Source organism: Bubalus kerabau, chromosome 20, assembly GCF_029407905.1.
Source record: "Bubalus kerabau isolate K-KA32 ecotype Philippines breed swamp buffalo chromosome 20, PCC_UOA_SB_1v2, whole genome shotgun sequence".
NCBI lineage: Eukaryota > Metazoa > Chordata > Mammalia > Artiodactyla > Bovidae > Bubalus > Bubalus kerabau.
The window spans coordinates 13,544,538-13,569,872 of NC_073643.1; the positions used below are offsets into that span (position 1 = coordinate 13,544,538).

Sequence of the window (25,335 nt, forward strand, 5' to 3'; positions counted from 1 at the left end):
TTAAGAGTTCACAAGGATGGACTATTCTAGTTTTTTCTGTTCTTACCAGAGGCTCTTTGATTCACTCACTATTGAATTGAAGGGAAAAACCCCTTCTGGTTTCACCTACTGTTCTTAAGTTACTGAGTCAGTGCTTTCCAGTGAATATCTCTTAGCTATTTTGGGATTCTGCATTTCCCAGGTACCTTTTCCACCCCATTCCTCAGCTTCCCCTTGCACAGAGACTAGTCCATGAAGCTTTTATTGCTGTTGGTAGTTATCTCGGTTTGTTTGTATTTTGGTGTTTTGGGGGAAACCTTGTCACCTGGTTTTATTGTAAATGTACATGGATTTTCTGTTCTTTCTTTTCTTCTTCCATGTAGTTACTCTGTGAGAATTTTGGAAGATTCAAAAGGTTGGGGGCTAGGTTGGTATGCAGCCACCAACCTAGCCCCCGTCTTCTCAGAATCTGGTAGAAGTTTTAAGAGCTTAAATGTAATTTACCAGGCTCTCTCTCTCTGCAATAGTAGAAGCGTGTATCAAAATGTAGCCTCCATTAGCCAATGTCACTAAGTTACTATAATGAGTATAGCTTGCTTCTTGACCCCCAGTGGACTTACAGTATGAGTGAGAAATAAATTTTGTTGTTTTGAGCCACTGGGGTTTGGGGATTTTCTATTAGCATCAGTTCAGTTCAGTCGCTCAGTCGTGTCCGACTCTTTGCGACCCCATGAATCGCAGCACGCCAGGCTTCCCTGTCCATCACCAACTCCCGGAGTTCACTCAAACTCACGTCCATCGAGTTGATGATGCCATCCAGCCATCTCATCTGTCGTCCCCTTCTCCTCCTGCCCCCAATCCCTCCCAACATCAGAGTCTTTTCCAATGAGTCAACTCTTCGCATGAGGTGGCCAAAGTACTGGAGTTTCGGCTTTAGCATCATTCCTTCCAAAGAACACCCAGGACTGATCTCCTTTAGAATGGACTGGTTGGATCTCCTTGCAGTCCATGGGACTCTCAAAGAGTCTTCTCCAACACCACAGTTATAAAAAGCATCAATTCTTTGGCCCTCAGCTTTCTTCACAGACCAACTCGCACATCCATAGATGACTACTGGAAAAACCATAACCTTGACTAGACGGGCCTTTGTTGGCAAAGTAATGTCTCTGCTTTTGAATATGCTATCTAGGTTGGTCATAACTTTCCTTCCAAGGAGTAAGCGTCTTTTAATTTCATGGCTGCAGTCACCATCTGCAGTGATTTTGGAGCCCCCCCAAAATAAAGTCTGACACTGTTTCCACTGTTTACCCATCTATTTTCCATGAAGTGATGGACCAGATGCCATGATCTTAGTTTTCTGAATGTTGAGCTTTAAGCCAACTTTTTCACTCTCCTCTTTCACTTTCATCAAGAGGCTTTTTAGTTCCTTTTCACTTTCTGCCGTAAGGGTGGTGTCATCTGCATATCTGAGGTTATTGGTATTTCTCCAGGCAGTCTTGATTCCAGCTGTGCTTCTTCTATTAGCATAGCGTAATCTAATCTGTTATAAGGCTATGGAGAGTTACCTTTTTACCTAATTACCATCCAAGCCCATTAATTTAGTTGACCTCAAGGTAGCCACCACTAAGTTAAGAGAGGGTGGGAAGAAGAACTGTGGGGACAAGAAAGAAAAGAAAACAGTTTTAAAATGTCTGGGAAATAACTTTTGAAGTTGATGGCACATGGGACAGATTGGAAGTAAATGGATACATTTGGGGAGAATTGTATTGCCAAAAAAACCCCATGTACCCATCCAATTAATGTTACCCCCTGTAAATTGATTAATGTACTGGTAATTTAATGTACCTAAATTACCCACTAATATATACTCATGTATGTTTCCCATAGTTCTCATAATTACCCCCTATGGTATATCTCTATAATCAGGGCCTTCATGAGCTGAAACAGGCTGGGGCTACTTCTGTGTGTTTAAGTAAAGAGGTCTCTAAATAAAATCACAAAAATTGTGCTTCCTTTAAGAGTTTATCTTGCCAATTGAATGCACTTAAGCTTCACAATAGAATGTGTTATAACTATACAGATACCAAGTAGTATAACGTTATAGTCTTCTGTCTTCTCTCATTAACTTGATATGGAAGGATGCCATGCTCAGCTGTTTCTTCCTGACCCCTTGGTTTCCCACCTTGATCATTGAAGAAGGAAGAAAACAGGAAGAGTGGTTTGAACACACAGAATTCCTGAATGGCAGAATTCCCTGTCATAAATTTTAGAGTGGACATTTGTTGGGTTTTTGCCTTTCAACTTCCCATCATCTCATGCCTGATATTTCAGATACCCAGCATCACCTTCCCAAACAGCCTGCGGGCACATGAGCAAATGGTGGTCGAGACAGAGGCTAATCCTATGAGCCTAACAACATGGATTTCAGCTCTGCAAGAGAATCATGAAAAGGGGATTCCAGACTTGCCAGTGGGGAGTTTGGGGTGGGGGTGGGGTCTAAGGCAGAAACCACCTTAATGTGTCTTGGGAACAGAAAGTAGGTCAGTGTGTCTGGCTGATGATGATGAGATGATGGAGGAAGTAGGGCTGTTCATATACCAGTTTGTTAGCCATCATGACAGGAAGCCATGGGAGGATTTGAAGCAAGGGAGGAATGTGAAGTGAGTCCCATTTTGAAAAGGTCATTTCAATTTCTGTCCAGAATATATAGCCAGGCAAGAATGAAAGAAGGTAACAAGACATGATTTTAGTTGACTGCTGTTGCCGTGGTCCACAAGTGAGATACTGGCGGTGATAGTGTATTTGGAAGAGAAGTGGGTTGATGGTGGATGTGTTTCTGAAACTAGGTTGCTGATGGACTGATTATGGGAGGAATCAAGAATTACATAAAATTTCAACTTGAACTATTGGCTGGTTATGCCATTGATTCAGACAGGCACAACTGGAGGAGTAGATTTATTAGGGAATGAGAACTCTGCTTTAGTTAGGGCAAGTTCTAGATACCTGATAGGCTGCCCAATAGAGATGTCAGGTAGGCATTTGGTTATATGAATTTGAAGTTCCCAGAGATGCCAGGTTGGAAGACACAGATGTGTTGGCTGTTTGGACCACCCTGAGCCTTTATTGTGATACCCTACCTGGTGTGGAGTAGCAGAGAAGAAACAGCCAGTCAGTCTAATTGTTGGCACACAGATTATGGCTGCTACCTTCCAGCAGGAAGGAGGCAGTGATTTATCTTCCCTTCCAAGGAAATGACAGTTGCTTTTCTTGTCCATCAGTATAGCATCCTATAATCTGTAAGTGACTCCGAAGTGTGGTCCCTAGGTGTTCCTAGTGCTGTGGAAACTTGGGGTGGTGGACCCTCATTTCAACTTCACTGATACACTTTCTACAAAGTGGACTTTTGCATAAGATCTCGTTTGAATAAGGTTTCTGCTATTTAAAAAATGTAGAGCATGGAAGGAATCTAGCCTACTCACATTTTTCCCTTTATTTATTTAGCCTCCTCGCTTTCTGTAAAAGGAAACTGAGGCTCAGAGAAGTGAAACAACTCAGACTTCCAGGCTCCACCTCGAGCCTGGCTCCTCTTGTTCTGCTCCAAGAAAGGTCGTAGCAAATCAGGAGCAGCCAGGGGACCATTTCTGTACCGAAGGATTCCGCCCCTCATCCCTGAGATGTGAGTGGGCTTTCCCTCTTTAGCTGGGAGCCTCATCTGCTGCTGCTGCTAAGGCGCTTCAGTCGTGTCCTACTCTTTGCAACCCTATGGACAGCAGCCCACTAGGCTCCTCTGTCCATGGGAGTCTCTAGGCAAGAATACTGGAGTGGGTTGCCATTTCCTTCTCCATCATGACCCTCCCAAGCCCTGATTGTGGTAAGGATGGTAGAAACCGACACAGAAAACAAGGGATTCTCAAGCAGCCATTTGGGGAGTGAAGAGGGTAGCAGAGACACTCGCTGGACAAGCTCCACTACGGGGAGGACAGGACAGTTTTGAAGGTGCAGATTAAAGCGGGAGTGGGGTGGGGTTAAGGGTAGAGAGGCAAGTCGCTGGAGGCCCTGTTCCATCTGCTGCTGCTCTGCGGGGGCGGGGCTCCCACTCTCCCTCCCTGGGATGTGTCCAATTTCAAGATCCCCAGCTGTGCCTTTGTGTGTGTTTGGGGTTGGGTTACAGACGTAAGAGACCACTTGTCATTTTAGGGAAGTCAGCCTTTTTTTTTCCTGCAGATTAGTTCGCCTATCAATTCAGACACGTCTCCTGTGGTTCACTGTGCCCTCCATCTCAGGTAGGGAGACGGAGGCGCAGAGGGGAATCCAGGCCAGAGTCCGGGGCGACCCAGCCTCTCCGTGGTCGCAAAGCAGCATGCGTTCGGGAGATTGGGCTCGAGTGCAAAGCAGGAATCACAGTGCCGTGGCCACGAGGTCCCGGGGTCCTGGGGCTAAGTGGTCCAGGACCCAATCCTGCCAGATCGCCCTGCCTCGCCCTCGGGTCGTGCATTTTGCACACGCCTTCCAGACCTAGCCGGCCGGGGGGCGGGGCCTTCGTTTGTTGTTTATCTGCGGCCCCGCCCCCGAGGGGGGCGCGGACCACGCGGCCGGAGGGCCCGCCTCCCCCCCCCCTCCCCTCCCAGCTCGCCCGCCTCTTTGTATCCAACATCCGGGTTTCCCCGCTGGCTCGGCTCCGCGGCCGCGGCTCAGGAGCCATTTTGGACTCGGTTCAGCTCCCCTCCCCCCCACCCCTCCCCCCGTTCATGGCCCCTCCGGACTCGGCCCCTGTGCCCGGGGCCCGGGCCCAGCCCCGCCGCGCGATGCCTGAGTCGGGCGCGCCCCGGCCCGCGCCCCGCCGCCGCCCCCCGGCCCCCGCGTCGTCCCGGAGCCCGGGCCGAAGCCTGCGCCGCCCGCAGCGGCCCTGAGCCCGGCCCCGCCGTCCGGCCCTTAGAGCCTGCACGCTGCCGGGGACGAAGGCGCAGGAAACGCGCGGGGAACGAGGCCGAAGGAAGGAGCGGGAAGGAGAGCGCAGCCGCCGCCGGGCCCTGCGCGCCCCGGGAGCGCCGCGCGGCCCTGCCCGCGGGCTCCGGGTGTCCGCGGGGCGGCGCCGCGGAACATGACGGCGCCCTGGGCGGCCCTCGCCCTCCTCTGGGGATCGCTGTGCGCCGGTAAGAACGAGGCGCGGCGTGGGGGGAGCAGGAAGGGCGCGCGGAGCGGCTTCGGGCGCCGCGCGGTGTTTACCAACAAAGGGCGGGCCCGCGGCCTCCTTGCCGCGCCACCTGCACCCAGCTTGCACCTCCCGGGGCGGGGACAGGGGGCGCGCAGGGCGCCCCGCTCGCTGATCTTGGAGGGTGGGGGGGTTGATCTTGCCTGTGCGGCGGCCTGCGGGGCTCCCGTTCGCGGAGGCGACCCCATGGTCGGGATTCAGACTATATGGGCGCGTGGAACCCAGGGAGAGTGAGACGAAAATCGGAGCATGGGGAAGGTGGCCAAGAGGGGCGGGCAGATCTTATACGGAGGTAGGGGGATTGTAGGTGCAGCAGCGGCTGGGGGCAGGATTGCGCGACCCTCAGAGCCACTTAGGTGTAGCGGAGCGAAGCGGGCCGCTTCACAGAGCCCAGAGGAGTCTCCTGCACTCCACCCCACCATGTCTGCGTGGTGTTCCCCGGGAGGCGCGCCGTTGGCGCCAGCTCCCACCTGCGCCTGCTTTCCCTGCGGCGCCCCGGTACGCGGGGTGCGGTCACTCCGAGGAACTGCTTTGTTTTGGGGCACCTGGAAGGAGAGGTGGGGCGAGAAGAAAAACCAACAGGTCCCTATTCGTTCTGACCTCTGGGAAAGCACGTGGCGGGGGCGGGTGACCCTGCTAGCGTTCGGCGTGCGTGCTGGCGGCTGAGGGTGGGTGGGTGGGTGCGGTTGTATATACACGCGGAGTTCCTCTGGGAGATCGCTTTTTTCCCTGGCCGGCGCACAGATTTTTCCTCTTTTAGCGGTACTGGGACGCGCCCTATTCTAGTGTGCGCGCGGACAGGCTCCGCACTAGGCTTCGGATGGCTCTGGCAAGCCGCGCATTAAAGCTTCAGAGAGAAGCCCGGGACGGTCTCTTAGGCTGGTGCGCGGCAACCGGGGAGCTGGTCCTGTGCGTCTTTGTTCCCAGCCCCCATTACACATGCAGCGCGGGTCCCCTGCCGCCCGAGGTGGCAGCAGCTTAGAGTCTGGGAAACCCGCTAAGGGCGGGGCCGGGAGTGCAGGGGCGGGGCTGGGATCCCCGGGCTGCTGCTGGGGTGGGGATCCCGGATCTCCTTTTCCCACTCCCACTCTACCGGCCTCCTTTCTGGTGTATCGTGGCTTAGCCTTCTCCACCGAAGGCAAGTAACTTCTCCTTGTGGGGCTTGGAGCTGCGTAACTTGAATGCAGCGACTGGAAGACAGAGACTCCTTATTGGTGGATGCATGCGTTCTCGGTCATGTCCGACTCTGCGATCCCATGAACTGTGGCCCGCCAAGCTCCTCTGTGTCCATGGGATTGTTCAGGCAAGAATACTGGAGTGGGTTGCCATTTCCTCCTCCAGGGGATCTTCCCGACCCAGGGAGCCAACCTGGATCTCTTGCATTGGCAGGCGCATTCTTTACCACTAGCCACCTGGGAAGCCAACCCCTTATTGGAGCCAACCTGGATCTCTTGCATTGGCAGGCGCATTCTTTACCACTAGCCGCCTGGGAAACCGCCCCTTATTGGTACTTGGGCACAATATGGAAGGGGGTCATGGGTCTTTTGGAGCCATTTCTTGTGTCACAGAAGCAAAGTGTTGAACCTGTTCCTTTCTCTGCCTTTGAAGTTTTGCTTTGAGATGCTTTTCTCCCAAGAGATTTCTGAAGTGAAGGAAGACATTGGCCTTTAGAGGGAAGGGCTGCAGCTAGCCTACTTACTAGGCAAGCAGCGGCTCACGTGGCTGTCTCTGGATTCCTCCTGGAGGTGCTGTGGTCTTCTGAGACCAGGCCTTCAGAGGTGGCCTCTTCCCTAATTAGCTCTTCTGTCCTGACCAGTCTCAGGTCTCTGCCTGATTAGGTGAGGCAGGGTGGGATTGGGTCCCTGGGATTTCCATGCTCTTCCCTGGCTTGGGCAGTGCTTGTGTGTGTGTGCTTAGTGGCTCGGTCATGTCCGACTCTGTGATCCCATGGACTGTAGCTGGCCAGGCTCCTCTGTCCATGGGGATTCTCCAGGCAAGAATACTGGAGTGGGTTGCCATGCCCTCCTCCAGGGGATCTTCTCAACCCAGGGATGGAACCCAGGTCTCTTGCATTGCAGACGGATTCTTTACTGTAGGAAGGTGGGAGTCACTGTGTGTTTTTCGTGGTCTCAGTCCTCTGGTGGCCAACTGCCTGACTTGTGAGGAACTATGGGAGGAGCCTCAGCAGACCCCGGTGGGGGCAGAGCTGGTCCTCCTGTTCCGCCATCCTCCTGGATGTGCTTCCTTCAAACCCTGGGCTTGCTGTTTAGAAGTACCCCCACCTCCTGGTAGAAGGAAGGTCTAGGACGGCACTGTCAAACAGAAATATAGAGGGAACCACATAGAAGACTTTAAACTTTTCTGGTAGTTTTGTTAATGAAAGGGAAAAGAAACAGGTGTGTCTTAGCCTCCTCAGGCCGCTATAACAAAATACCACAGACGGTGTGACTTAACTCTTCTCACAGTCTGGAGGCTGGAAGTCTGAGGTCAGTATGCCAGCATGGTCAGGTTTTGGTGAGGGCTGTCTTGCTGGCTTACAGATGGCTGTATTCTCACTGTATCCTCACATGGCCTTTCCTGGTGCTTCAGGTGGGGATACTGGGGGCACTGTGTTTTGTTTTGTTTTGTTTTTTTGCTTTCACTAACCCCATCAAGGGGGCTCCACCCTCATGAACCTCTAATGTTTTGCAAAGACCCCATATCCAAATCCCATCACATTGGGCAATAGAGTTTCAACATAAGAATTTTTAGGGGACATATTCAGCCCATAATAAGGGCAAATTGACTTTAATGGTATATTTTATTTAACCTAATGTATATAACACAGTCATTTCAACTTGTAGTCAGTATTAAAACAGACTTTTTACGTTCTTTACTGTTGTCAAAATCCATGGCATATTTTATACTTACAGAATGTCTCAGTTCAGACTTTGTACATTTTAGATGCTCAGTAGCCTCATTTTGCTAGTGGCTACCATATTAGATGATGCAGGCCTATTCAAAAAGGCAGAATGGATGCTGTAGTCATGGTATACAGTGCTTGATACAAGATCAGCCTTAGTGAGTTTTGCAAGTCTTCTGTGATCCGTGCCTGGCCAAATGTCTTTGGGAAACAAGTCATTGGCTCTTGCCTTGCAGAGGATATCCCAGACACACATCTGTGTATCCCCCAAGAATCCTGACCTCTGTCTGTGTGCTTGGGCTTTAGATCAGGGCCTGTGGGTTGGAGAGTATGCTGAGTGAAATGTCAGGGGCCCCTGGCTGGGGAGGAGGACCGGATTTCTGTCTGTCCCCAGAAGGTGCAAGCCCTGACTGCTCCCTGCTGTCCTCGTAGACAACTATTCTCCCACCCAAAGATGTGCTCCATTTCCTCGGGGGGATGTGTGTATGCAATGAGTGAAGTGACTCTCAGGCCCAGTGTAGTGGTAGCTCTCAGGGACACAGACCAGAGAGTTACGGGCCACCGGTACCCTTTCCCGGGGAAGGGTGTCCGTGTCCTTGTACTTGCTAAGCACTCCAGGCTCTGCCCTGGCTGGCTGGCCGGGCTGCCCCCTGGGGAAGAGTGGGCACTCTCCTCAGCTCTTAGAGACGCTTCCAAGGTAGATGATGTGAGACACTCACCCAGCCTCCCAGGCTGTCCACCTGGGTGAAAACACACGAGGCCCTGATGGCCACCCACTACTCTGCAGGGTCTTTCTGGTCATCCCGATTCCCCCAGGTAGCACCTGGACTTCTCCTGGCACTTAGCCTAAGGAACTTCCTTTCTGGGGAACCCAGTGAAGCGTGCCCATCGTACACTCTGAGGATCTGATGAGAGCTGTGGATCTTTCCCCCAGGAAAATGCAAATAGAGAGTGCGTGTGAGAGTGAGTGCATACTGGGTGCACACTCACTGTTTGCACCGATACCAGGTAACTGTGGCCCCCTGGGTGGGATTTTGTGAAGGCCTGGCTCTCCGGCCTGCCCTGCCCATTGTTTCAGGGGACAACGTGCTGTCCTTGGCGGGCATGCTGCACCGGGCGGGTTCCACCTACCTGTTCTAGCCACTGCGCATGACTTCTCTTTACTTCTGCCTTGTGTGACCCTGCCCACTGTCCACATGCCAGCCCTGGTTTCCTCCCTGCACCCCCCACCCCCACCCCCTTCTTCAGGAAGCCCTCCCTTGAGTGCTTGTGCATTCAGCCTCCTGCCTGGGAACTTAGAGTAGAGCAAGTGAGGACCAGAGTACCCTAGATCTACTTGTAAATACTGGCCCTTTACCAGAGACTGGGATCTGGGGACCTAGGTAGGCAGTAACTGATCTGGATCCTTCTTTTGAGAATGACACTGGACAGACAGCCCTCAGGCAGGGTCCTGGCTGGCTCAACCTTGGCACTGTTGACAATTTGGATCCCATGATTCTTTGATGTTTGTATAGGTGGGAAGGGGGGGAGGTGTCCTGTTCATTGTAGGATGGTTTGCAGTATCCCTTGGCCTCTACCCACAAAATGCTAATAGCACTTGTAATCCGGAAAACCAAAAATGCTTGGAGTGGAGAGAGCATAAATCACCTGATTGAGAACCTGATCTAGAATGTTCTCATGATTTTAAAGGGACAGAGAGTTGTGGGAGATGGGGTTAATGGCTAATACCATCCCCCTTACTCCCTCCCCCCAGCGCGCGCGCGAGTGCGCGCACACACACACACACACACACACACTCACTCACTCACTCACTCACTCTCACTCTCTCCTCATAAGATTCAGGGCGGAAGGTTGGATTCTAAAAGTCTGGGAGATTCCTGCTTCAGCGTCAGGGTTTGGTTCAAATTTGTGCTTCAGGAGTGCCGCTGGCCATCGTGGAGAGAATCCTGGCGTCCTTGAGTTTTCCCAGAAGTGGTTCAGGTTTCAGGGAGGCGGCGATTGCGGGTGGCCGGACCGCCTGCCTGCCGCCCCCGCCCACCACTGTGAGTGCACCGCCAGGTTCGCATCTTGCCTCGCCCGCCCGGGCCGGGCCTCTGCGCCGCTCAGTGTCCCTGGGCGCGCACCTGGCAGCTGACGCGGGCCCAGCGGAGCACCGGGCATGCCCTCCCCCGCGAGCCCTGCGGGCGGGCCGGCCGCCGAGCACCCTGGGGAGCCACCGCCGCCCTGGGCCTGGGGCTCCGAGGCCGTGGACACCGGGGCGGGGGCGCCGCCTCTCCCCAAAGGTATGGGGCCCGGGGAGGTGTGGTGGGCAGCGCGGCTGGAGGCTGGAGACCAGATGGGCGCCGGCACCACGGCCCCGACCCGGGGGTTGATCTCTTTCGGCGCCTGTTGGTTCTTGGCAGACTGGCAGCTCCCTGTTCCTCCTCCATTCCTCCCCCAATCCACTCGCGGCTCGACTCCTCCGGAGCCTTCTGCGGGGGATCTCCTTTCTGATCTTGAGATCAGCAAAATACACCTTGCTGAACTGAGCACTATTACAGAGTGGGAGGAAGCAGTCCCCAAAGCTTCAGTTTCCAAGTGCTCCCTGTCGCTGCTGTGTGTTGTGTGTGAAGTGCTTAAAGGTTTTTATTTTGTTTGTATTTATTTATTTGTTTTGTTGGTGTTGAGACTTTCTGCTTCCATCTTTTGGGTCTTCCCAAAGGGGACTTTGTTGCCGTCTCAGGATTCTTCATCTTTTTTCTCTTCCCTTCCATTCTGTCACCTGTTCTTTGTTCCAGAATAAACACCTCCCCCTTGTTGGGCTTTCGCCACTAAACTGCGGCCTGCCATCCCAGCCCCATAGGCGCCTGGTCTTTGCGGTCCTGCCCCTGGATGCCCCTGGATGCCTCGGTTGTTGGATGGGGATGGGGGAGAGGGGAGGGCGCTGGCCCCTTCTGAGCCTGATGGTGAAATTTCTCAGTGCTCTCTCTGTCTGAGACTATGGTAGGCGCTGGAAGCCGGCTGGTAACACAGGCTGAGATTGTTGGGGAGTTCGTCAGGCCTCCCCTGGCCCAGGATTAGTCTTGGCTTGCTGCATTTGGGCAGCCCCATGCCTTGCCCTGGTTCTCCCTGTCTAGCTGTGCACATACATGTGCCTTTTTCAAACTCTCTCAGGGACTGGCAGCCCTAGCATGGGCACGTGATCGCTGGGAGTGGGTGTGGGAAAGGAAGGCTGCTGCCCCAGTGTGGGCGGATGTGAGTCCTCCTCCTCCCCGGGTGGGGTGTGGGTGGCTTCTAGGGGTCTGGCCTGCCACTCGCTGGGCTGACTTCTCTCTGGCCGGTTTCTGGGCTGGAGCTGAGGCGTTTTGTGAGGTGAACACATATTCTTGTTTGCAAACGCTCCTCTGCCGACTATTTCAGTTCCACTCTGACAACCAAGGAGGCTAAAATTAGTTCTGGGGAAGGAAAAGGAAGGCTGCTTGGAAACCCAAGCACTTGGCTGGAGGATGGAGGAGGCTGCTTCCTGGGGCTGGTGGCCCAGCGTTTCGGGGAAGATGTGACCAGACCAGCTGTTGTCTGTCCATCCAAGGAGAGGGAGGGGCCGCTGCTTGCCTCCTAAACAAGCACCAATGAAAACGGGAGGCTGACCTGGAAGCTGCTGCTCTTGAGTGTTGATGCCAGGATGTTTTCTCCCCCTGGCCTGTGTAGTGGAGCACAGTGTTTGCAGGTATGAGGACAATGCCTTTTAACGTCCAGTATCACTGACAACTCTCCTAACCCCTTTCCCCTCATTGACTCGGAAAGCATGCGTGAGTTCTCAGAGTCTTGGACTGGCAACCCTGGCTTAAGAAACCATTACTGTATTCTGTTTGAGAGTCACCCTCCTGTCCAAGTTTGACATTCCCTTCAGGGCCTCACAGGCCAGGCAGACCAGAGCCCCCCTTGGAATCGCTGGCTTGGGTGGGAGTGAGTGCAAGCCTGCTGGCTTAGTTGCTGCAGTCACATCTGACTCTCTGTGACCCTATGGACTATAACCTGCTAGGCTCTTCTGTGCATGGAATTCTCCAGGCAGGAATATTGAGTGTGTTGCCGGGCCCTCTTCCAGGGGGTCTTCCTGACCCAGGGAGTGAACTCATGACTCTTATGTCTTCTGCCTTGGCAGACAGATTCTTTACTAGTAGAGAGTAGGGGTTAGAGGAGAGCCTTTGGTGCCCTGAGGGCAGAAGGGAATCAGGGTTCATCTGCTCTGGAGCTTAGAAAATAGAGGGGCAGAGGAGTCAGGTGAATTCTGGTTTCGCTTCCCACCTGGCTGGTGCCTCCTGTGAAGCCCCCACCCCGACCTGAGAGTGAGTCCTGCAGGACTCCGTGGGGGAGACAGTCCTGTCTCCCTTCCCTGAAAAGCCCCTCCCAAACCTGCGCTCATCCTAGGGTCTCCTGGTGGGCCATCTGGGGTGTAGTTGATAGTAATAGTCACTTTGGCCGTAATTTCTTGTCCCATTTAAAATTTTTGTTAATTTTTAGTTTTATAAGTAACACATGGATTTAGTTGCAAAAATTTAGATATTACAGGGGAACCCATGGTCTCTTTTGCCAGCTCTGTCTGCCTTCTGAATCCTCCTCCAGAAATGAGCCTTCTCCAGTTGGTGGAGTTTAACCTGTGTATCTATAGAAATATTAGACTTAGAGAAAGACAGAAAGCTGTTTTTTTCTTTTTAACCTAAAATGGTATTACCCTTTTTCAAACATTTAACTGAAGTATAAATTATGTATAGGATAGTGTAATTACCATAAGTGACAACTTGAGGAATTTTCACAAACTGAATATGCTGATGTCATCAGCATCCAGCTGGAGATGCTCGCCCCTTCCCCACTGTCCCCTCTTTTTCTCCATTCCAGTCTTGACCCCTAAACCCTGGAGGGTAACCACTGCCTTTTTTTAATAGCATATGTTAGTTTAGCCTGGCATTGTGCTTTGAAGTGTAGTGAAGTGAAAATCACTCAGTGGTGTCTGACTCTTTGCCACCCCATGGACTATATACAGTCCATGGAATTCTCCAGGCCAGAATACTGGAGTGGGTAGCCTTTCCCTTCTCCGGAGGATCTTTCCAACCCAGGGATCGAACCCACGTCTCTTGCATTGCAGGCGGATTCTTATCAGCTGAGCCACAAGGGAAGCTGCTGTTGTGCTTTAAAAGGATGTAATCTTGCAGGGTGAACGGTTTGTGTCCCCATCTTTTGCTCACCGTGTTTCGTAACTTGTATCCACATTGTCACATGTCGTGGTTTTCGTGGTGTGTGTGTGTGTTTTCCCCACTGCATGGCATGCAGGATCTCAGTTCCCCTGGCCAGGGATGGAATCTGTGTCCCCTGCAGTGGCAGCGTGGAGTCTTAACCACTGGACCACCAGGGAGGTCCCCGTCATGGCTTTTTAAGCTCAGAGACTTGCTCTGGCAGTTTTTTTTAGTGTTTATGGATCCACCTCAGTCTTTCTAATAGTGTGAAATTTCAGAGTTCAGAGATAGGCTGCCTTTTGTCTGGTCTCCTGTTGATGGACTTTCTGATTGCTCAGTTTATGCAGATTGTTTGCTAAGGATTGATGACAAGAAGAGAGAGTTCGGAGTCACAGGGCATGTACGTTTTGAATTTTAATACGGGTATCGAGAAACGATTACACATAGTTATGCTGTGTTGTGGTGGTGTGTATGTGTGTTTGTGTCCCTGTGTAATGGTAGGTTACAGAGCTTGGAAATCGCCCACCTCACAAAGGGTGCCCAGACAGGAAGGATGCCCACTTCTGCTGACCTGGTGTCTGAGGAGCTCCAGAGAGGCTGCTTCCCACGTCTGAGTCACTGCCGACAGGGAGGTGGCAGTGGACTGACCAGGATGCGTCCGGGTTCGGGGTGGATGTGCACCTGTGCGTCTGTGTGTGCTCACCAGTCAGGCTGCCCGCTGCCTCCATGCCCAGAGGGGCTGAGGTTTTTGCTGAAGGTTGTGGGGGGCAGGCTCTACTGGTGCAGCCAGTGCGGTTGACAAGCTCTGGGCGTGGCTGTTTCCGGTCCCACGTGTGGCGATGATGGAGGTAGGGAGGATGGGAGAAACTTGTAGAAGAATGGGCCTGGAGTCTGGGGAGAGGCTTTTCACAGCAGAAGGGGCTGCGTGAGCTTCAGTTCCTGGATGGGCGTGTGGCTTGTTCCCCTGCACCCTCTTCTGCCCTGACTGGCTGAAGAATGAAAGAGGGCAGGTTGAGATGGCTTGTTCTCCAAAGCCCCTGCTTTCCGAGTTCCTTCCTCACCATGCGCTCTGTTCTCTCACTGCTGTTTTCCTGGGATTCCTTGTGTGAGCCTGCTTGTCAGGCCCTATTCGTGGAGCTGGGAGTCAGTGGGTACTGTTTCTAGCGTGAGTGACCTCCCAGCCAGCTTTCCACATTGCACAGGTGATGGGCGCTGTCTGGGTAGTAACCTGCTTAGGCTGCAGAATGCCACTGACTCGGGGGCTTCAGTAACAGAAATTAATTTTCACAGCTCTGGAGGCTTGAAATCAAAGACCAAGATTTTGTCAGGATTGGTTCCTGGTGAGCTCTTGGTCCTTGGCATGCAGAGAGCTACCTTCTTGCTTGTCCTCACACAGCCTTCTCTCTGGGTGTGTCTCTTCCTCTTACAAGGACAGAATTCCTATTAGAGCCCCACCCATGTGGCCTTGACTGACCTTAATTACCTCTTCAGAGACCTTATTTCCTAGTACAGTCATATTGCCGGTTACGAATTTGAGGACAAGGAGGTGCAGTTCAGTTCACAAGAGTCTAAAATAATGAAGTTGGTTGAAAGGGGATTGTTTTGCCTTTGACTTACCCTTTGGAAGGGAAGTTAACTTTCTTCAGGACTCTGCGTTGGGGTCAGTATTCTTGATTAATACTTTCTATGGGCAGTCTTTGGAGAAGGCAGTGGCACCCCACTCCAGTACTCTTGCCTGGAAAATCCCATGGACGGAGGAGCCTGGTATGCTGCAGTCCATGGGGTCGCTAAGAGTCGGACACGACTAAGTGACTTCACTTTCACTTTTCACTTTCATGCACTGGAGAAGGAAATGGCAACCCGTTCCAGTGTTCTTGCCTGGAGAATCCCAGGGACGGTGGAGCCTGATGGGCTGCCGTCTATGGGGTCGCACAGAGTCGGACACGACTGAAGCGACTTAGCAGATTAGCAGTAGCAGATGGGCAGTCTTATCTGCACTGGAGATCTCAGTTGCTGTGTATGTGTGGAGGTGTCCTCTTGAGCTATTATATATAGTCCTGAAAATATATTTAAAAACTGGGTCAAAGTAGATACGGAGGTTCCCTCTTTTGATGATCAGGATCAACCGTCTTTCTGAAGGCACCTGGAAAAGATGGACAAACAGAGAAAATACCTCCGGTTGAAAGCATTGTACAGCTAAGAAGATAGGGAATACCTACCAGGCCAGGATCTGTGTGACTGCAGAGGCCCTGGGTGGTGACTTTTACATCTGAGTCTGTTTTCAGTCCACGTGGGCAACTGAGAGGCCGAGCCTTGCACTTGACACCCTTGCGGGGCGAGGAAGACAGGAATTGGAATTTTAAATAGAGGGTGAGTATAGTGAGTCCTTCTTTTTGGTTTGGGACTCCAGAGATATAGAGTGAGGGGGAGCCAGAAGAAGACAAACTCTAAAGTGGGATGAAGATGTTAGGTGGTAGAAATCATGTTGCTGCTCAGCTTTCTCTGCAGCCAGTTTAGGAGTCCGTGTGGCCATTGGCCACTTGTATATTTGCTTTCCGGCTTCAGAACTTTACTTCTGTGGTTCTTTGCTGTTCCTTTTGTCTTTATGGGTTTATGCCTTAAAAACCTTTTCTTTGCTGTGGTTTTAGTGGGATTACAGGAGGGAGCAAAAATAACATTTGTGTAAAATCCTTGACCTTTTATCTACAAGCTCTCTTGCCAGTGTCCTTCAGGAATGATGGGCTCTGGAGAAAAGCACGTGTTGTGGAGAATGGTCCTGCACCCTTGTTTTTTTTTTTTTAATTGTATGTTTTAGTTTTGGCTGTGCCGAGTCTCCGTTGCTGCTCGGGGTTTCTCTGGTTGCGGAGTGCAGGGGCTCCTCTCTGGCTGCAGTGGCTTCTCTTTGGAGCAGGGCTCTGGGGCGCACGGGCTACAGTAGTTGGCTTCCAGGCTCCAGAGTGCAGGCTGAGTAGTTGTGGTGCCAGCTTAATTGCTCCATGGCATGTGAGATGTTCCCTAATCAGGGACTGAACCCTTGTCTCCTGCATTGGCAGGCGGATTCTTTACCACTGATCCACCAGGGAAATCCGCCACCCCCTCACTGCCCCAGCCTTGTTCTCTGGATGGTGTTACGGAATCATTTACAAAGTCGAAGTTGAATGTGACTCGAGGTGACCTAGCTTGATTTCTTGCTCTGCTGGCACTAGTCGTAAAGAACCTCCTACCTGTCAGTGCAGGAAATGTAGGAGATTTGGGTTCCATCTCTGGGTGGGGAAGATCCCGTGGAGGAGGGCATGGCAGCACACTCCATTTTGTGGAGAATTTTGTGGACAGAGGAGCCTGGCAGGCTGTAGTCCAGAGGGTCTCAAAGAGTTGCATACGACTGAAGTGACTTAGCATGCAGGCTGGTAGAGCTCCTCTTGTCACCCTTGAAAATTGCTCCGAACTTGCATTTCTGGCGATAATAGTGAACAGAACAGCCAAAAAACATCGTTATACAAGACACATGGAAATGCTGGATAAAGTATAGCAAATATCCTTTTTAAATGTATATGCATAATTGCATGTATAAAAAAGGGAGAAGCAAGAGTGGGCTGGAAGCTAGAGCTGTGCCCTTTCACTGGCTAAAGCTGCTTTTTCCTGAGGGACTTTGCCTCTTTCCATAATTTCAAGATGTGGGTTTAGTAGCAGGGTGTGAGGCGCAGGAGATAAGATGTGGAACTGAGACTGAGGCTCTCTCATGATAAGATTCTGCAGGGTTATTCATTCAGTGAAAGTATGGACAAGAGGGAACATTCTTTTGCTGATAAAGGGAATAGATGAATTGTTGATTGCTGGGGAGGTGGGTAGTTTGCTTTGATAATTTGTAACATAGATCTGTGTGCTTCCATGAGCTTGGAGTTGAAGTTTATACCATCTGTGTTTCCTGGGAACCTGACGTTGAATAATTACAGTGATTCCAGATTGGTAATGTCCTAGAGAATTTGGCAGAATTTGGCAGAAGCAAAAATATAAATTATTTCTGGAAGTTTGCCCCTTCAAACTTGGCTTCACTTTTTATTCCCACAGAAAAGGCCGCCACTGAACATAAGTTCTGTATCCAAAAACAGAATCCAAAATTCCAAAACACACAGGGAAACAAGATTCCATGAGTGAAATCATCAAAAGTAACAAGTGGGATAAACAGATGTTTAGGAAGTTAAATTATGGACTTTATATAAACTAGAGATTTGGAAGTATGACAAGAAATGGAAGTATCAAAATTGACCAAGAAGGTTTTTTTTTAAGTAGAACTTGTCAAAATAAAATAATAGATTAATTGAATTTATAAATTAATTAGAACTAAATAGCAAATTAGACCCAGCTAAAGAGAGAACTAATTAGTTGGAAGTAAGATCTGTGGAATTATCTATAATGGTGTTTAGACACAGATTCGGAGAAGGCGATGGCACCCCACTCCAGTACTCTTGCCTAGAAAATCCCATGGACAGAGGAGCCTGGTGGGCTGCAGTCCATGGGGTTGCTAAGAGTCAGACACAACTGAGCAACTTCACTTTCACTTTTCACTTTCATGCATTGGAGAAGGAAATGGCAACCCACTGCAGTGTTCTTGCCTGGAGAATCCCAGGGACGGGGGAGCCTGGTGGGCTGCCGTCTCTGGGGTCGCACAGAGTCGGACATGACTGAAGCTACTTAGCAGCAGCAGCAGCAGACACAGATTTGAAAAATATGAAAGCAGAGTTGAGAGACTGATCTGATGGTCTGGTGCTTGTAATAGGAATGTCAGAACATGGAACAGGGAGATAGAAATAGATGCGGGAAAAGTGGAAACAGTGACAGATTTTATTTTCTTGGGCTCCAAAATCACTACAGACGGGGATTGCAGCCACAAAATTAAAAGACTCTTGTTTCTTGGAAGAAAAGCCATGACACACCTTGACAGCATATTAAAAAGCAGAGACATCACTTTGCCGACAAAGGTCTGTATAGTCTAAGCTGTGGTTTTTCCAGTACTCATGTACGGATGTGATAGTTGGACCATAAAGAAGGCTGAGCACTGGAGAATTGATGCTTTCAAACTGTGGTGTTGGAGGAGATTCTTGAGAGTCCCTTGGATAGCAAGGAGATCAAACCAGTCCATCCTAAAGGAGATCAACCGTAAATATTCACTGGAAGGACTGATATTGAAGCTCCAATACTTTGGCCACCTGATAGGAAGAGCCAACTTGTTGGAAAAGACCCTGATGCTGGGAATGATTGAGGGGAGGAGGAAAAGGGGGCAACAGAGGATGAGCTGGTTGGATGGCATCACCAACTTGATGGACATGTGTGTGAGCAAACTCCGGGAGATGTGAAGAACAGGGAGGCGCTGTGTGCTGCGGTTCATGGGGTCACAGAGTTGGACACAACTTAGTGGCTGAGCAACAACAACAAAGAATTTTTCAGAGTCAGTGAAAGATGTGAATCATCGGATTAAAAGCATATTCTTCTGAGCAGTATGGCAACCCACTCCAGTATTCTTGCCTGGAGAATCCCATAGACAGAGGAGTCTGGCAGGCTACTGTCCATAGGACACAGCTGAAGCGACTTAGCACATAACTGCATAAGCCCATGCCTTTGAGCAGTACAAATAAGTTTAAACATATAGCTCATTAGTGAAATTGCAAGAAGCGGATCTAAGAGAGCAACCAGAGGGAAAAGGCAGAATATCTACAAAGGTAAACTAATCATAGACTTTTCTGCAGTAAGGGTGAAAAAGCCAGAAGACAGTGGAATAATACCTTCAAGATGCTGAGAGAAAATGACTCAACCTGAAAGGTTATGTTCTTCTAAACCGTCAGTTAGGAACAAGAACAGAGTCAGTTAGGAAAAAGAACAAAATGACAAATTTTCAGAGAGAAGGCTTCTTTATCCAAAGATCTGTACTGAAGGAAGGTGTTCCGTGGGAAGGACAGCGGTCCTGGAAGGAAGAGTGGAGTTCCAGAATGAATGGGTGCGCAGACCAACTGATGGATGTATGAGCTGAGAAGAAGATGCCGACTGTGTAAAACCCAAATATATCTGCTTCAGGAGGCAGATAAGAAGATGAACAATCGGTTACATGTGGAACACAAATATGTTAATTTAATGTAGGTTGGATGAAGGTAATTAGAACAGTGAAGTTCCAATAAGGGATAGGAGAGTTGTTGATTAACGTTCGGCTTTTAGCATAAATGTACATGTTAAAGCTTAGCTTACAATGGAATGGAAATAGGGTCCATTACTTCCAGACCAGAAGTGGCTGAAATAATGGAATTTAAAACAGACATACATTTGGCTGGGCCAGGAGTTAGTTGCGGCATGTAGGGTCTAATTCCCTGCGCAGGGATCAGACCTAGGCCCCCTGCATTGGGAGTAAGGAGTCTTGGCCACTGGACCACCAGGGAAGTCCCTGAAATGGGATCTACAATGATAATCTAAAGGTGGTAACGGTAGAGAAAAAACAAATTTAAATGCTGTTGTTCAGTCGCAAAGTCGTGTCCAACTCTGCAGGCCCGTGGACTGCAGCACGCTAGGCTTCCCTGTCCTTCACTGTCTCTCGGAATTTGCCCAGACTCATGTCCATTGAGTTGGTAGTGCCATCCAGCTAGCTAATCCTTTGTTGCTCCCTTCTCCTTCTGCCCTTAATCATTCCCAGAATCAGGGTCTTTTCTAGCGAGGCAGCTCTTCACATCAGGTGGCCAAAGTATTGGAGCCTCAGCTTTAGCATCAGTCTTTCCAGTGGATATTCAGGGTTGATTTCCTTTAGGATTGGCTGGTTTGATCTTGCAATCCAAGGGACTTCTCCAGTACCACAATTCAAAAGCATCAGTTCTTTGGCAATTAGCCTTCTTTATGGTCCTGCTTTCACATCTATACATGACTGCGGGAGAAACCATAGTTTGGACTATATAGACCTTTGTTGGCAAAGTGATGTGTCTGCTTTTTAATACATTGTCTAGGTTTGTCATAGCTTTCCTTCCAAGGAGCAAGCGTCTTTTAATTTTATGGCTGCAGTCTCTGTCTGTAGTGATTTTGGAGCCCAAGAAAATAACATCTGTCACCGATTCCACTTTTTCTCCTATTTGCCATGACGTGATGGAAACGGCATCTATGGTCTTCGTTTTTTGAATGTTGAGTTTTAAGCCAGCTTTTCCACTCCCCTTTCACTTCCATCAAGAGGCTTTTGAGTTCCTCTTCACTTTCTGCCATAAGGGTGGTGTCATCTGCATATCTGAGGTTATTGATATTTCTCCTGGCAATCTTGATTCCAGCTTGTGTTTCTTCCAGTCCAGCGTTTCTCATGATGTACTCTGCATATAAGTTAAATAAACAGGGTGACAATATACAGCCTTGATGAACTCCTTTTCCTATTTGGAACCAGTCTGTTGTTCCATGTCCAGTTCTAACTGGTGCTTCCTGACCTGCATACAAATTTCTCAAGAGGCAGATCAGGTGGTCTGGTATTCCCATCTCTTGAAGAAAATTTTCCACAGTTTATTGTGATCCACACAGTCAGAGGCTTTGGCATAGTCAATAAAGCAGAAATAGATGTTTTTCTGGAACTCTCTTGCTTTTTCTATGATCCAGCGGATGTTGGCAATTTGATCTCTGGTTCCTTTGCCTTTTCTAAAACCAGCTTGAACATCAGGAAGTTCACGGTTCACATATTGCTGAAGCCTGGCTTGGAGAATCTTGAGTATTACTTTACTAGCGTGTGAGATGAGTGCAACTGTGCGGTAGTTTGAGCATTCTTTGGCATTGCCTTTCTTTGGGATTGGAATGAAAACGGACCTTTTCCAGTCCTGTGGCCACTGCTGAGTTTTCCAAATTTGCTGGCATATTGAGTGCAGCACTTTCACAGCATCATCTTTCAGGATTTGGAATAGTTCAACTGGAATTCATCACTTCCACTAGCTTTGTTTGTAGTGATGCTTTCTAAAGCCCACTTGACTTCACATTCCAGGATGTCTGGCTCTAGGTCAGTGATCACACCATCGTGATTATCTGGGTCGTGAAGATCTTTTTTGTACAGTTCTTCTGTGTATTCTTGCCATCTCTTCTTAATATCTTCTGCTTCTGTTAGGTCCATACCATTTCTGTCCTTTATCGAGCTCATCTTTGCATGAAATGTTCCTTTGGTATCTCTGATTTTCTTGAAGAGATCCCTAGTCTTTCCCATTCTGTTGTTTTCGTCTATTTCTCTGCATTGATCGCTGAAGAAGGCTTTCTTATCTCTTCTTGCTATTCTTTGGAACTCTGCATTCAGATGTTTATATCTTTCCTTTTCTCCTTTGTTTTTCGCTTCTCTTCTTTTCACAGCTATTTGTAAGGCCTCCCTAGACAGCCATTTTGCTTTTTTGCATTTCTTTTCTATGGGAATGGTCTTGATCCCTGTCTCCTGTACAATGTCATGAACCTCATTCCATAGTTCATCAGGCACTCTATCTATCAGATCTAGGCCCTTAAATCTATTTCTCACTTCCACTGTATAATCATAAGGGATTTGATTTAGGTCATACCTTAATGGTCTAGTGGGTTTCCCTACTTTCTTCAGTTTAAGTCTGAATTTGGCAATAAGGAGTTCATGGTCTGAGCCACAGTCAGCTCCTGGTCTTGTTTTTGCTCTGACAATATACAGGTGTTGTACTCCTTTCCCAGTTTTGAACCAGTCTGTTGTTGCATGTCTGGTTCTAACTGTTGCTTCTTGATCTGCATATAGGTTTCTCACGAGACAGGTAAGGTGGTCTGATATTCTCATCTCTTTAAGAATTTTCCACAGTTTGTTGTGATCAAGACTTTAGCACAGTCAATGAAACAGATGTTTTTCTGGAATTCCTTTGCTTTCTCTATGATCCAACAGATATTGACAGTTTGATGTCTAGTTCTTCTGCCTTTTCTAAACTTAGCTTGCACATCTGGAAGTTCTCAGTTGAAGTACTGATGAAGCCTAGTTTGAAGGATTTTGAGCAGGAACTTGCTAGCATGTGAAATGAGTGCAGTTATGTGGTAGCTTGAACATTCTTTGGCACTGCCCTTTGGGATTGGAGTGTCCTGTGGCCACTGCTGAGGTTTCCAATTTTGCTGACATAGTGAGTGCAGCACTTTAACAGCATCTTCTTTTAGGATTTGAAATAGCTCAGCTAGAATTTCATCACCTCCAGTAGCTTTGTTCGTACTAACATTTCCCAAGGCGCATCCTCAAAGATGTCTGGCTGTAGGTGAGTGATCACACCATCGTGGTTATCTGTGTCATTAAGACCTTTTTTTGTATCATTCTTCTGTGTATTCTTGCCATCTCTTCTTAATCTCTTCTGCTTCTGTTAGATCCTTACCATTTCTGTCCTTTTAATTGTGCCCATCCTCGCATGAAATGTTCCCTTGATAGCTCCAGTTTTCATAGTGGTACTTGTAATGGGACTAGAGTCGGGGGGTTTTTGGCTGTGCCGGGTCTCCGTTGCTGTGCACAGGCTTTCTCTAGTTGTGGCGAGCGGGGTCTGCTCTCTGGTTGCCGTGTGTGGACTTCTCCTTGCAGTGGCTTCTCTGGTCATGAAGCTCGGGCTCTAGAGCAGGTAGCTTCAGTAGTTCTGGTGGGCAGGCTTAGTTGCTCCGCAGCATGTGGAATCTTCCTGGACCCGGGATTCAATGTTAGATCAAAGACAGTATTAGATTGAGTTGGGATAAAAAAAGATACAGAAAGATTTGAAGTACGAGTTGGATAAAGATGAATTGGGAAAATGCTAACTAAAAGAAGTGTCATAAAGCTGTGTTAGCGTCACATTAAAGTAGGCTTTCTGGCACGGAGCAAACAAACAAATGAAAGGGGTTATTTTGTAGTAAGAAAAGTTTTATTGGAACATATAAAAAATTTCTATAACCCAAAGGAGAAGCAGCCCAGCGGAAAAACAGGAAAGGATGTGAAGAGGCAGTTTTCAGAAGGAGCTGACTCACACACGCATGACCACTCTCACAAGCGATTAGGAAATGGGGATCAGAACCGTGACGTCCGATTTCACCCTGGCCCGGTTAGCACGTCACAGGGCTGAGGGAGTGGCCCAGTGGGTCTGGAGTCTCTTGGGCACGTACAGAGTACATCCATGTGGGAGAACAGTGTGACCGTGACCTGTGAGTTGGAGATGCTCATCCCTGTGTCCCCCCATGTCTGACCTCTAATCCGTGGTGTATCCCCTAGAGGAGCACCCGCTCATGAGGAAACACACAGGGAAGGACCCCAGGAGGGCCCATGGCGGCAGGGCTCACGGCAACAAGTGTTGTCAGGGACCCTCAAGGTCCAACAGGAGGGTGGCCCCCGAGGTGGTGGTCTGGCCGTGCAGTGAGCTGTTCGCTAACACTGAGAGTAGCGGCGTCAAGAGCAGGTGAAGAGCGTGTGTACTCCACAGCGAGGCAGCCTTGGGCCCAAAACCCGGTTTTGACACTTAATAAACATCTTGGGTAGAGTTATTCTCTTGTGTGGGAGAAGTTCAGAGATGGGCGTAGTCCAGTTTGGGATTCTTTTCTGCCTCTTGTATGTGCGTGTCATTGCACAGTGCGTGCACACGTGTGTGTGTGCTCCAGCCCTCCTCCTCACCTACATTTAGGTTCCTTTTATCCCGCACACACCAGCCATCCTACTCTGGTCGTGGGGAAGATGGTGAAGAGCATCCTGTGTGGACCGGGGGAGGCGGAGTCACAAATTCAGATCCGGGTATTGCCGCTGGGTGCCCTCACCTTCGGGACCCTCCTTGGCTGCCCCTGTGTGCACTTGTGTGGCGGGGTGGGGGCTGCCTCTCATCTCTGCACAGACCTGGAGGCTGGACGATGCGGGAGAAGGCTGGGCTTGCCTCACTTGGCCGCCTCTCTGGCTTGGTGGCTCCTGCAGGGAGCAGGGGGTGGTGACCTGGTGCCTGAGGTGGGTGGGTGGTGGCTGGCATCCCATTCTCACCACTCCACAGTGTAAGGGGACTGCACCCACAGGGAGGTGGGGCTGTTCAGGGAGCCCCAGGAACCAAGGGCAGAGCACAGTGGTCGGCTGGCTGCTGGGGTCTGTGGTACCTCTGAGAGCTGTTGGCTGAGCTGAATGTTCCCTAGACCCAGAGCTCGGAGGACCCCAGGGGAGGCGTGGCTGCTCCGGCTGCACCCCTTCCCCCGAGGTCTGCCTCAGGTCTCCAGCCCTCTCTGTCTCCCCATTGGATTTCCCCCTTGTCTCCCCAAGTGCAAGTTGGGTACATCCAAGGCCAGCTGGCCTGGGAAACAGACCTTGCATGTCAGGGCCCACCCATTCAGGTCCATCCTGCTCTCAGATCATAGGTTCCGAGTGGAATCTGCGTGTGGTTCTGTGTGTCCAGGATTGGGGTTTCCATGTCTCGCCTGGACTGGGGGCTTGGGGAGCACCAGGGGTGTCTTCCCACCGAGGTTTAGACTCCTTGGAACATAAGGACCGCCTCTTGGGGACACTGCTGCTTGTATACCTTTTCCTTGAGAGGCTAGTGCTCAGGTCGGCTGGTGCTCGGGGTAGAATGAACCCCTTACCCTCATGTCTTAGGGGGAGGTGCCCCTCTGGGCTCTGAGGCAGCAAGTGCGGGCACAGCTTCTTCTCCTGCCGGGATGGGTGAATGGGCTGGGGTTGGGGGAGCCTCCTGTATAGGGGGCCCCGGCTCTATGAGTGTGGGCAGGAGCCTTGTGTCTATTAAAAGGCGGAGGCGGCCTTGTGGTTGGAGTGTTGCCAGAGGCTATAAATAGCTGAGTGTGTGCAGAAGGAGTGCCAGGGAGGAGGGAGGAGGGGGATTCCTCTCCAGCTGGCAGCAGAGTCTGGGAGTTGGGGGGCATGCAGCCTCCCGGCCTCCCCGAGTCCCCCTGGGGGACAAAGCTCTTGCAGGTGTGGGTGTGCACACCCCCAGCCTGACGGGGCGGGGGGCTTGTGCAGTGACGAAATGGTGTTGGCAGTGGGGAGGGGTCTGACTCTGATATCACAGTGATAGTGCCAGGCATCTTTCTCACTTAAAATGCAGTAACTC

At 50.2% G+C, this 25,335-nt stretch overlaps 1 protein-coding gene across 4 annotated transcripts in view; it reads left to right on the forward strand.

The window, feature by feature from the left end:
* The first annotated feature begins 4,966 nt into the window (after window positions 1–4,966).
* Window positions 4,967–25,335, forward strand: part of ACVR2B (activin A receptor type 2B) — a 38,275-nt gene continuing 17,906 nt past the window's right edge. Inside the window, exon 1 of one of the 4 annotated variants that reach the window (XM_055558583.1) lies at window positions 4,967–5,132. In XM_055558583.1, the coding sequence (XP_055414558.1) occupies window positions 5,081–5,132 (52 nt within the window). In that variant the 5' untranslated portion in view covers window positions 4,967–5,080. Of the gene's footprint in view, window positions 5,133–10,087; window positions 10,376–25,335 lie in introns of those variants that run through there. The other 3 variants (XM_055558586.1, XM_055558582.1, XM_055558585.1) reach the window with 3 other exon arrangements.